The following is a 12,219-nucleotide window of genomic DNA, read 5'->3' as shown; positions in this document are numbered from 1 at the left end:
TAAGTGTAACACTGAACAAGAAAATACCTAAGTCATTATGATGGATGGAGAAGAAGTGTTTTCCATTCATCATAGTGTTTTACACTGAACACATCAGTGTTCAACTGGTTCTTATAAATGTCTATTCATATGATGGTTTGTGTGTGTCATTTGAAAACAAAATACCATTTTGAGAAGAAATAACATTGTTTTGAATGTAAAGTTTCATTTTGCAGGAGAATTGAGGGGTTTTGCCCATTGTGTGTGTGTTTTTTGATTTGTGTGTAGAGTTCTGAGAATATGAGGCATGCTTTCAGAAAATGTGTGTAAACAATCAAGAAAAACTGTATCAGAAACTTCAGGGAGGAAAAAAGGTACAGTAGGGGTCAGACTGCTCTCTACTGTAACTTTTGAGTGCTGTACTCTGTGCTGTGACTACACATACTGTACATGTATGGTGGCTGTTGCACTATACTACTTTAATGAAAAGAAATGCATCAAATTGCCTCACATACAGATATATGCTTCCATTTTATAAAAAGGATGCATTATCAGTGCTTCTAATTTTGTAGGACACGATGGATTGGAAGAAGTCTGCCTGCACATTTCATTTCATGCGTCCCAGGGGATTTTACCCCCAATGACTGGTTAGGACCAAAGATGGGATGCTGGAGCAGAATCATCTTTATTGGTGTTATTTGGTGTATTGTTTTGTATTAAGGAATGAAAAAAAAAAAATTTTTGTTGTGTTTGAATTTTTGAATTTTTGAATTTTTGTTGTGTTCATCATGTGAAAACGTTTTTGAAGGAGAGAACCACAACCAACATCGCTTGCGTATTACCGCATTAGTTTTTGTAGTATTGGTTTGCATGTAGCCTATCTCACCAGTGTGTATTGTAGAGTGTGTTTGTTTTTGAGATTCTACATGGCTCCTAAAAAAACTACAGTTTGTGTATATAGTGATAGTAATGATCAAAATAAAAAAAAATCGCTAGGATCTCAGGTCATTAAGTATATTTAACTGATATTGTAGTTGTAGGACAACCATCAGGGCCATCTCCAATGTACGCTATTTATAAACTACAATTCCCACAAGAGACGCGCCATAGAACTTCTTACAAAGTGTACAAATCAGCCACCATACTTGTAGTTCTTCTGGTTTCCCGACCAGGGTTATAAAAATGTGTCTTTACTATTATATATATCAAGAAACATACATTATACAGCCAAAACATACATTATGCTGCATTTAGATGATCAGGGTGAAACAAAATCGCCAGGATTTAACATCTGTGGTTTTAGCTGGTAGGCTATAGGCTGTAGCCTACAGTAGAAATGAATTCGAGTTTGTCGGCGGGAGTTTAGTCCTTCAAAGAGCGACCTTTAATTTTTTATTATTATTATTTAATTATGGCCTCCACGTGTTTGTTTTGCCCCCTGCCCTGATGAATGTAATAAACTGCTGTGTATAAATATGTCAGCATTAGGAGACAAAATGTGCGATATACTGTCCAGATCAAGACCTTCACAATAAATCAATATTTGTCTTTTAACTAGTGACAAAAACTGTTCTATTCTAGAAGCTAAAATCATGGTGATCCATGTATCTTTATAATTAAATCAGTGTGTGTGTGTGTGTGTGAGAGAGAGAGAGAGAGAGAGAGAGAGAGAGAGAGAGAGAGAGAGAGAGAGAGAGAGAGAGAGATCACGTGTGTGAGAGAGATCAAAGTGTGACAGATGGAACTGGTACTTCAGCCAACAAGCGGCTCCGCACAGTTCTATGCTTTATCTTTTGAAATATATAAAACCATTTATTTTATTTGGATTAAATATGCATGTTTTTTTCATCAGATTTACCAATTGTTATAATTTGTTTGTGCTGGTCAATTATGAACAATAGATAAAACTGAACTGCAAGCAAAAACTTGGGGCCGAGGGGTCACTGTTTCAAATATTTGAGGGGCTCCTCCCCAAACAAATGTAACCTCACTCCAATTTTTTTATAAAACTTGAAGGCCCTGATTAAATTATATATAGGCTACATTTTCATTTAAAAAGAATCCACTTGTAAAGTTAAACAAATTCCACATATAAATATACTCAATGAAGGTTGTTTCTTTTGTCTCAACCACATCATCATATTGTTTTGAATTTGATGTATGGAAAAGTAAAAACAAAAATTATCATCTTTTGCAAGTGTTATCATAGTGTATTTGTGGTCTTTCACAAAAATATAAGTGAAAATACACCAAATGCTTATGTATTGCTTTATTACTCACAAGAGGCTTAAAGGGTGATCAAACAAATTTATTGACAAGGTGCATGACAAGTAGAAACTATATAGTCTTTGGCAATTGGAACACATCGAAACATCGTTCTTTTAAAGGTGTACTGTAGAGAAATGCATGATATGAAGAGGGATATCCCCTACATGGAGCCGACACTGGTGGTGGTGAAGGGGTGAGTAGCAATGCTGAGATCTGGATGAATGTGGAGCTCTTCTCCTGATGAGCACAGCGGAGGGACCTATGACACGATTGGCTCAAGAGGGTTGAGAAGAAAATACATTTGGTTTAAGACGTAAAACGCCCAGTCAGCTGATGAGTTTGGAGTAGAAGAGAGTGAGAGAGAATGTAAAAGATATAAAGTAATGAGTGAGTATAAAGAAGGTCAGTCTTATTTGTTGAACTTCATATTTAAGCTTCATGTCAAACAAGCCATAAGGCTGTATTTCTTAACAGTGCACAGTGAGGTTAAGTGAACTTTGAAAAGCACAGACAACAGAACATGAAATCAAGTTACGCGTCAACTGTAATAAAATAAAAGTGCAATGTATAATCATGAAATATGAAAACATGCTCTTTTGAATAACATCTGAAGAAGAAAATTCAGTTGGATTAAGTACATTTCTAGTACAGCCCTCTCGAGATTAAACTCCAGGTCACATTCTTGGAGATTTTCACCTTTTCATTACTACAGAAAGATGAGATACGACTTCAAATGCAAAACAGAAACAATTGAATAAATACGCTGAAACCAAAATGGAGTTCAAAACATACATTTTATTTATTTTCATTATTTCGGAGAGAATCCTTTGGCTGCCAGGACTGGGCCCACTGCTCACCACTAAAAACAGAAGGGAATTTTTAGGGAATAACAGTTTAATTTTCCATCTATGAAGGACCACCACCTTCATGCATGCATTAATGGTGGTGGTCCTTCATAGATGGAAAATGAAACTGTTATAGTTCTGTAATGATGTGTGCTTTACACTTGTTATAATGCTTGTTTAATCTGAAACAGAACGGATTAATAGAAAAAGTATTGTAGCCAACCCCCCTATCTCTAATTCATAAAGCAGAAGAACAGAGAAATACTTACCATACTGGACAGGGCTCCCAGTCAACCAACATTTCTGCTTTGCCCTATCAAGAAAAATAAATAAATAATTCCATTCTTAGCATAAGGCTATTATGTCTGGTTATAGGCACTGAGTTTCATTGATACAATGGGTCATTATTTTCAGTAGACACTCCTTTCTAAACTGTAATTCAAAAAAGACCAAACACATAAAAAGCATCTACCTAACAATTATGGTATGTATACTGTAATATGTATTTGCCAACTCACAAGGAAGTTTCTAAATCCTATATTGCACTCTGCATACTGCCTACACTCTGCAGTTCCTTTATGACTGTCTAACCTTTCTCACTCTTTCTCTTACTACACTCCTGATGGGGAAAGCCTCTAGGCGAGTGTGGTAGGAGCAATCTGTGAACAAAAACACGTTTCAAATACTTATTAGTTAGTTTAGGAACAAAATAAACACAACTATGAAGACTTACAACTATGAATCACTTTGTGATTTTCTAGGCTGATATGGCTAGGAACTATACTCTCATTCCTGCGTAATAATCAAGAAACTTTGCTGCCGTACCATGAGTCCAGCAGACGTAATGATATGACGCAGCGCCTGAAAATAGTCCCCAGCTCGGTAGACTAGGGTCGACCATTTTCAGGCGCTGCTACATATTACTGTATTTTGACTGTACAACTATGGGGGAGTTGTAAAATGAGCCTATTTCCAAAAAAAGTGGAGTATCCCTTTAAGTAGGGAGCAGACTTGCAAGGATGACAACAAGTGATGTTTATCACTAATCAAAACATGTACCATGGAACCAAATCACTAATTTCCAATGTGGTATGCTTGCTTGAATAACCATACTACTGCTAAGCCACAGCTCACAACTGAGAATACTCCACTGCTGCTGCTTCTACTACTACAATGCATTTTGGTCAAATTAGACTAATTAAGCCTGTTGGATTTTATAGGTTGTCAATTGTACTAATCTCACTATTACTATTATGTACTACTATTATTATTATTATTATTATTATTACTATTCTATATCTATTATGAATAATCATGGTTATGTGTGCTACGCTGGACTAGCTGGACTGGTCAAGACATTTACATATTGTTGCCCTGTTGCGGGTCGCTAAGTCGCTTTGGATAAAAGCTTTTGCTAAATGATTAAATAAATAAATAAAATTTTGACTAATTGTCTGTTTTAAGTAGTTAAAAAAAAGCAATGGAACTATAGCAAATAAACCGGGGTAAAAGTTGCAATGTATAGCAAAGTATCAATCATTGCATTTACATGCAATGCACTTACTCTTTTGTGACCTTTTCCTTTCCGGCATATGCCTTGGTCCCCCTGTGAGAAAAAACAAAAAACAAAAAAACACATTTACATTAATTAGACAAAATGCACTTTGTAATGTCTTTTCAACATAAATATGTGTCCCTGACTCCCTGGTGTGTCTAGAGAGTAGAGACCCCTGAAATATGGAAAAAGACCATCCTCTATTTCAGTTAATGTGTCTGCAAACACGCTGTTTATATTTGGCTCCACATTTTACATGACATGCAGGCTGAGGCTCATTAGAATAGTAATCATAGTAGGCTTATAGAATACTCCATCTAAAACGACTCGTTTCAGACAGGGTCTGCATAAAGGACCAGTTCAAGATAAATAAGGATTTTTTTTTAAGGATAATGCAAAGCTACTCTAGTGGACTATCAGAACAAAAATATAGAACTGGAAATTAGCATAATAGGTCCCCTTTAAATTCTATTTGCGTAATTCATTTATTTACTTAAAGGGTTAGTTCACCCAAATATGAAAATTCTGTCAGTAATTACTCACCCTCATGTTGTTCTTCCAACCCCGTAAGACCTTCGTTCATCTTCGGATCACAAATTAAGATATTTTTGATTAAATCTGAGAGCTGGATCACATTTCCATAGGCTACTAAGGGATTGAAACTTGCTGGCCCAGAAAATGTATTAAAGAGATTGTTAATATAGTCCAAGTGACTCCAGTTGCTCAATCTTAAAGGAGTCATAACCTGTAATTTTCACTTTTCCACGAGAATCAATGTATGTTATGATTGCCTAACGATTATACACTGGCCGGGAAGCCGATATTTAAAAGTGAAGCGTTTGTTTACCCCAGGATTCATCAACCAGCAAGCGTGCACGCGCACTCAAATACGAGATTTTAATTTCAGCCCCGACTTGACGTCATGACGGGGCAGGATATACCATATATGGACACCGCAGACCTATGCCGCGGGAAGCCTGCCCTGCCCCTTACCCCCTCATATTCAATTCAGTCGCGAAAGATGCAGAAACGTAGTGCACACGTGAGTTGCTCTGTTGTTGACTGCCAGAATCAACATGTAAATGTGTTTTCTCTACCAAGAACGGACCTAGCTATCAGGGACCAGTGGATTAAATTCATTTTTAATGACGCGGTTCCTACAACCCTTCCCACTGGCTTAACGTTTGGTGTCTGTGCTAACTAAACATTTTACGCCGGAATCCTTCACAAATTTGGGGCAATATCAGGCGAAGTTGGCATCGAAGCTCGGGAAAAAGGGGCCATTTTCAACAATCAGAGACTTGCCTGCAATTGAAACGGTAAAGGCCCGTTCACACCAAGCACGATAACTATAAAGATAACGATAAAGATAACTATATATGTGTCCACACCAGCGACCGATAACGGACTTTTTATTCTAAGCACGCGCGCGCCCGGATGATCCAGATCCATTTTAAATGCGCGAGACCTTTAAATTAGAATGGATTCTGATTGGCTGTCAGTGTTTTATCGTTCGACAGCTGGAAAAAAATCGTTCTGAAAGTGATCCCTATGATATCGTTCCTCATATCTTTATCGTTATAGTTGTGGTGTGAACTCTGTTATTCTTTAATATGGAGAACGATTTTTAGAATTATATCTTTATCGTTATCTTTATAGTTATCATCCTTGGTGTGAACGGGCCTTAAGACTGTGTTTTTATTGCTCTACTGTGTGTAACAAACAGCAGCTAACTGCTAATGTGGCTATTGTATGCTAGCGGGAGTATTAGCTTCGAGGTAAACATGAATGTTGGAACAACATGAGGGAGAGTAATTACTGACAGAATTTTCATTTTTGGGTGAACTAACCCTTTAAGAGAATCTGCTTGACTAATGAGCTATGGTAACAGTTATCAGAACCACCAATAATTACCCAACAAACATTATTTACATACCTGACTTTTTCTTTTTGCGACTTGCAACTGTGCCCCTGGCTGACCCTGTGAAGACAGCAATGGGTTTGGAGAAAGAAAATTACTCATATACCAAATAAATCTTTAACTTATTATTTAAAATACTGAAAGACCACAACGTCGCACAAGTGTGGCAGTACATGTATTAATAGGTGTAAAGTACATGTAGTCTTATTGCGATTGAATTAAGGTTGCTCCATTTACTCCACGTGTTTCACTTTCTCGCTTATGTCCATCCTGTTTGTGATAATCCTAATTTGTTTCAACAAGAGCTGATCCTTCGCTGACTTGATCAAGGAACGCAAGGGGTGGGAAAATGGTGGTGTGGTTGTGAGCATGAAATGTGCTCATCAAATTTCATAGCAATCTGATAAATTGAGATATGTTGCCTTCAAGTTTAGTGTGCATGGGACACTGACATTCCCAATTATTTTGAATATTCAAATTATCCTAATATCTTTAATCTTTAATTTTGGCCAAGTAATTTCAGCATTCGATTAGTAGCATTTTTTTTTACTTTTAGATTTATAATAGACTCACAAAATTCCTTCCAAAAGCCCTAGTACAGAATCGGATAGACCATCTAATTATGTAATATCAGATCAACTTTTCTAGCAGATTATCCATGGAAAATGAGAACCTTGTGAGTTTTAATTTATCAACCAGCAAAAAAGTTATAGCATGGTGTGTTTGAGTTCATTTCCCCTACTTGACATCATGCATCCTGCATTGTGACTATTTCACATGCACACATTGCAATGTCGATGCTGAAAAGAGCCCTAACCTGCATCAAGCTCTATGGGGGAAATAAACTGGAAGTCAAGTAAATTCAAGGTAACCCATTGGTCAAACACTTTAGGCCTTTACAAATATAAACTGTAACTCTTTAAATTTGTTCTAATTACCTTGCCCCTCCATTGGGCTCGTCTGCTCCACCTGCCCCTCCACAGGGCTCGTCTGCTCCACCTGCCCCTCCACAGGGCTCGTCTGCTCCACCTGCCCCTCCACAGGGCTCGTCTGCTCCACCTGCCCCTCCACAGGGCTCGTCTGCTCCACCTGCCCCTCCACGGGGCTCGTCTGCTCCACCTGCCCCTCCACGGGGCTCGCCTGCTCCACCTGCCCCTCCACGGGGCTCGCCTGCTCCACCTGCCCCTCCACGGGGCTCGCCTGCTCCACCTGCCCCTCCACGGGGCTCGCCTGCTCCACCTGCCCCTCCACGGGGCTCGCCTGCTCCACCTGCCCCTCCACGGGGCTCGCCTGATCCACCTGCCCCTCCACGGGGCTCGCCTGCTCACCTTCTTCCGGTTGCTTGTTCTCCAATGGGTCACAGGGTGTGAGATGCAGCGTAATCAGCTGATCATCATTGCCACTGGAATCCTGGGTCCAACCTGTGCAAGTTAAACAAGTGTTGTGTTTTGCTTATTTAAAACATAGAGGTTAACCATAAGCTTGATCTGTACCTGTTTTAAGTTTTAATCTGTTTGAATCATATAGGCCTAGTCCAAATTTTGCCCAACCAGATTTGAAGGCACTTTTGATTGCAGGAGAACTATTGAGTGTCAACTGGATGTATTAGATATCTGCAATATATTTGATTGATTTCCAATGACTATAACCAATACAATATATCTTTAAGTCGGGAAAATAAAACCCAAACTGCTCATAATATCTATTCAAAAAATGACAAGTATAATGTTTGTTTACAGTCTGGGTTATGCCTCAAAGTTAGTAGCAGTGTAAGTTTTTGGTGTATCCAGCCAACATTTGATTGTTTTCTTTTTCTTTGTGTTATTTCTGGTAATGCTCTACATTTTAGCGCCGTCCTTGATATTGTTTTATTGAATATATATATATATATATATATATATATATATATATATATATATATATATATATATATATATATATATATATATATATATATATATATATATATATATATATATATATATATCATTTAATTCATTGACCCAGTAACCAAAACGTGTCTTTGCGAATTTCATGTGTTCAATTAGTATGTCCAGATTTTTGTGATTTACAAAAAATTAAGCTCAATGTTAAATCTCCTTTAAGATAATAAAATCTTTTGCGCTCTCAACACAAATTGTGAACTGTGACTTTAAGATACAGTGCATGCATCTCACCTTCACAAAGGTATTCATAAAATGAACCTATCTTCTGAAGGTAGTCCTGGGCATAGGCGGAGAGGGTGCAGCGAGGGGTTAATATTTCACACTTCATTTCTTTTTTTTTGGTCTCCTTTCCAAGAAGCAGAACTGGCTTGTATCCAATGGCATGGAGTTTCTCAAGCTGCAATGACAACATTGTGTATTTTTGCTGTTTAATGAAATAGAAAAACAACATAAAAAATAACTAGGAATATTAATTATTAAGAAAATATAACATTATTAATGACAGCATCCAGGTTACTGCCATTCAGGATTTTTAACCTAATAGTGAGTTTTGCTTTTGTAAAACCAAGTATGTGCAAACAGGAAGGCTCATACAGTAGAAGCAAAAAAAACAAATATATATAGAAAATAAGGTTAAAATATAACTTTTTGTAATATTAGGAGCTTGGGTTTTGCACCTACGTTGATAAGATTATGTAGCCATTGTGCAACTGGACAATGACAATCTAAAGATTTATTTTAAAAAGGCAGAACCTTAGTGATAACATGACCAAATGGGTGAATGCTGCACATATTTACAGTAGACACGTGCACATTGTTGTTTTGAGTAGTACAGTATGAATGCAGTTCATTTGTTATTTCTCATCCACTCGATAAGAAAGTTTGATTATTATATTGCAATTCTGTCACAATACATGCCTGTATTTGTTATGAACTCAAGAATTCCTGAGTATCAATTATATTTGCTGTGTGTTCAAATTTTGCTCTGGTAGATCATTAAGGTCTGTGATGTGTTATGGTGAAGATGTGTTTACTTTAGGGTATTAGCCTACCACTAAAATAAAAACTAAAAATCACAATTACATCTACCTTCAAATTTGATAGTTAAATTGTACTTTTAAATTAGTTCTGATGACACAGGGAGGACAAAGTATCATTAGAAAAAAATAATTTAACTTTATCTATATTGGCAAAAAATACTGTCTTTCTGACCTTGCGCTGGCATGCTCACTTAATAACAAATGGTACCACTGAATGTACTTCCTAGATGATCTGGAAAGTTTAATGTCATGTATGAAATTGTACGTACCAGGATATTGGCTTCATCCTTGATGGATGCAATGTTGTGGTTTTTCTTACGACCAACCACCCATTCATCTCGCTTCTCATCAAACCTCTGAAGCTTCTTCTTGAGGCGCTGCTTCTGAGGTTGCTCCTTTTTACAGTGTGAACAGACCTTTTGTGCACAAAATAAAATGCCCTGACAAAAAGGGCAGTTCTTTTTTGTAGACCCCCCCGGCATTATAACAGTCAGATACAGACAGACAGACAGACAGACAGACAGACAAAGATGGATAAGAGACAAGTAGACAAAGACAGACAGAGAGAAAAGAACGAGCAATAGATAAAGACTGTGAGATAGATGGAGAGAGAAATATAGATATTGAGAACAGAGAGAATGTGAGATATAGAAAATAAAGAAGAGATTGAGGTTGGCTCTTAAAAGTGCCTTTGGGTTTTGAAATCAGGTGTGGCTATAGGTTCGGACAGGTGATGTGTTTGACAGGATCTGCATGGAGAACAACAGAAAATGTTGATTATGTAGTGTTTATGTACCCTATTAATGACCCTAATAGTGAGTGATTCCCATTTTCTTATAAATACTTAAAATAAATAAATACAGATTCACGTTGCTCCTATTTCCTGTGCGCGTAATTTTTTTTTAAAGGCGCGCGCGCGTAACATGTGCCTGGGGTTCGACATCCCAGATTAAAAGGCAGCGTTATGTGCAGTATAAGTTTAGACCAAGTGATAATATTGTTATTACTGACACATTACAGTGACACTGTGGGTGAACCACGATGATCGAGAGAAAATTACATATTTTAGATAACTAACGTTAGAGTTAGCATGTTGAAGTTGGCTATCCATTTAGCAAGCCTAATTTCACAGGATTTTTTTCTGATAATGAGCAAACCTTGGACGGGCTTTAATTCGTTGCCCTAACGTGTAAATCATGTGAATCTAATATGGCAAATGCATCAATTATTTATAGCAAAACGTGATCGTTACGTACGAATGAGCCTAGCAACTTACCTGGAAAGTGGTTTGAGCGCAATGAGAAATCACTGAAGAAATCACCCAATTACAGGGCGGGCTGGCTCCGTCTCCATAGCAACGGAAGCTGATGATCATGGGTAATACTGGAAACAAATAAAACTGATGGCCATAACACATAGTATTGTTGAATTATCAAGCACACTTTCGCGTGTGTGTTGAAAAAAGATGAGGATATCATTAAAAGAGAATCGGTGGCGGGTCCTCAGTTTTATCTGTCGTCATCCATAGTAACGGTCGATAAGGCTCGTGGGAAATGTAGTTACTGTTAGATTTGACACGCCAAACCGATGGAAAACCGGTATTTTTCAGCAAAGAAACAGGAATATTTAGAAGCAATAGCCGTAACTCAACTTTGCACTCGCATTCAGGAATAATATACATATTTTTTTAATGTAAGGAAGCACTGACGATGGTTTACAATGTTGAGTAGCCTACCGATTATAATTTAAAAAGCAATAAAACAAGGATTAAAATCTCCTGATTAAATGATGGGCAAAGTAGCCCCTAAAGTTTTCTAAATGAATCACAAAAAAAAATAAAAATAACAATACTGTGTTTTGAAAGAAAAACGTGGTGCAGGCACGAAAAAGACGTCCCATTGAAATACATTAGATTGAAAGTCGTGCTGAGTGACACGAAAAAAGGAAGGAAATTCGTGCCCATGGACACGAATCAATTTGTGTTGAGTAGCCTATACCGAATATAAAGTAATAAAAACGAGGATTGAAATCACCTGATTAAATGTTGAGTAATGTAGCCCTTAAAGTCTGCAAAATTAATAACAATTGAGAAAAAACAATAGCCTACCGTGCTCTCGAAAAAAAACGTGGTGCAGGCACGAAAAATACGTCCCATTGAAATACATTAGATTGAAAGTCGTGCTGAGTGACACGAAAAAAAGAAGGAAATTCGTGCCTATGAACACGAATCAATAGATTCATGTTGAGTAGCCTATACCGAATATAAAGCAATAAAAACGAGGATTAAAATCACCTGATTAAATGTTGTGTAATGTAGCCCTTAAAGTCTGCAAAATTAATAACAATTGAGAAAAAACAATACGGTGCTCTCGAAAAAAAAACGTGGTGCAGGCACGAAAAATACGTCCCATTGAAATACATTGGATTGAAAGTCGTGCTGAATGACACGAAAAAAAGAAGAAAATTTGAGCCCATGGACACTAATAAATAGATTCATGTTGAGTAGCCTATACCGAATATAAAGCAATAAAAACAAGGATTAAAATCTCCTGATTAAATGTTGTGTAATGTAGCCCTTAAAGTTGGCAAAATGAATACCAATTGAGAAAAAACAACTCTCGAAAGAAAAACGTGGTGCAAGCACGAAAAATACGCCCCATTGAAA

At 37.3% G+C, this 12,219-nt stretch overlaps 1 protein-coding gene across 2 annotated transcripts; it reads right to left on the bottom strand.

Annotated features, from left to right (window-relative positions):
- Positions 1-2,917: 2,917 nt before the first annotated feature.
- LOC308686412 (uncharacterized protein) lies at positions 2,918-11,515 on the bottom strand. 2 transcript variants are annotated; one of them, XM_081394838.1, is made up of 9 exons: positions 10,831-11,515; positions 9,824-10,303; positions 8,746-8,911; positions 7,507-7,989; positions 6,584-6,628; positions 4,657-4,698; positions 3,684-3,751; positions 3,362-3,405; positions 2,918-3,106 (listed from the first exon to the last, which is right to left on the bottom strand). In XM_081394838.1, the coding sequence occupies exons 2-9, from the start codon at positions 10,034-10,036 to the stop codon at positions 3,043-3,045; spliced, it is 1,125 nt and encodes a 374-aa protein (XP_081250964.1). In that variant the 5' UTR covers positions 10,037-10,303; positions 10,831-11,515; the 3' UTR covers positions 2,918-3,042. The 2 variants fall into 2 exon arrangements, with proteins under 2 accessions (XP_081250964.1, XP_081250965.1); XM_081394839.1 differs by lacking the exon at positions 3,684-3,751 and having other exon boundaries at positions 3,024-3,106.
- Between the last annotated feature and the right edge of the window lie 704 nt (positions 11,516-12,219).

Source organism: Scardinius erythrophthalmus (assembly GCF_964197995.2).
Source record: "Scardinius erythrophthalmus genome assembly, contig: HAP1_SCAFFOLD_254, whole genome shotgun sequence".
Taxonomy (NCBI): domain Eukaryota; kingdom Metazoa; phylum Chordata; class Actinopteri; order Cypriniformes; family Leuciscidae; genus Scardinius; species Scardinius erythrophthalmus.
Note: the sequence above shows the minus strand (reverse complement) of the source record. Positions and strands in the feature narration are given on the sequence as shown.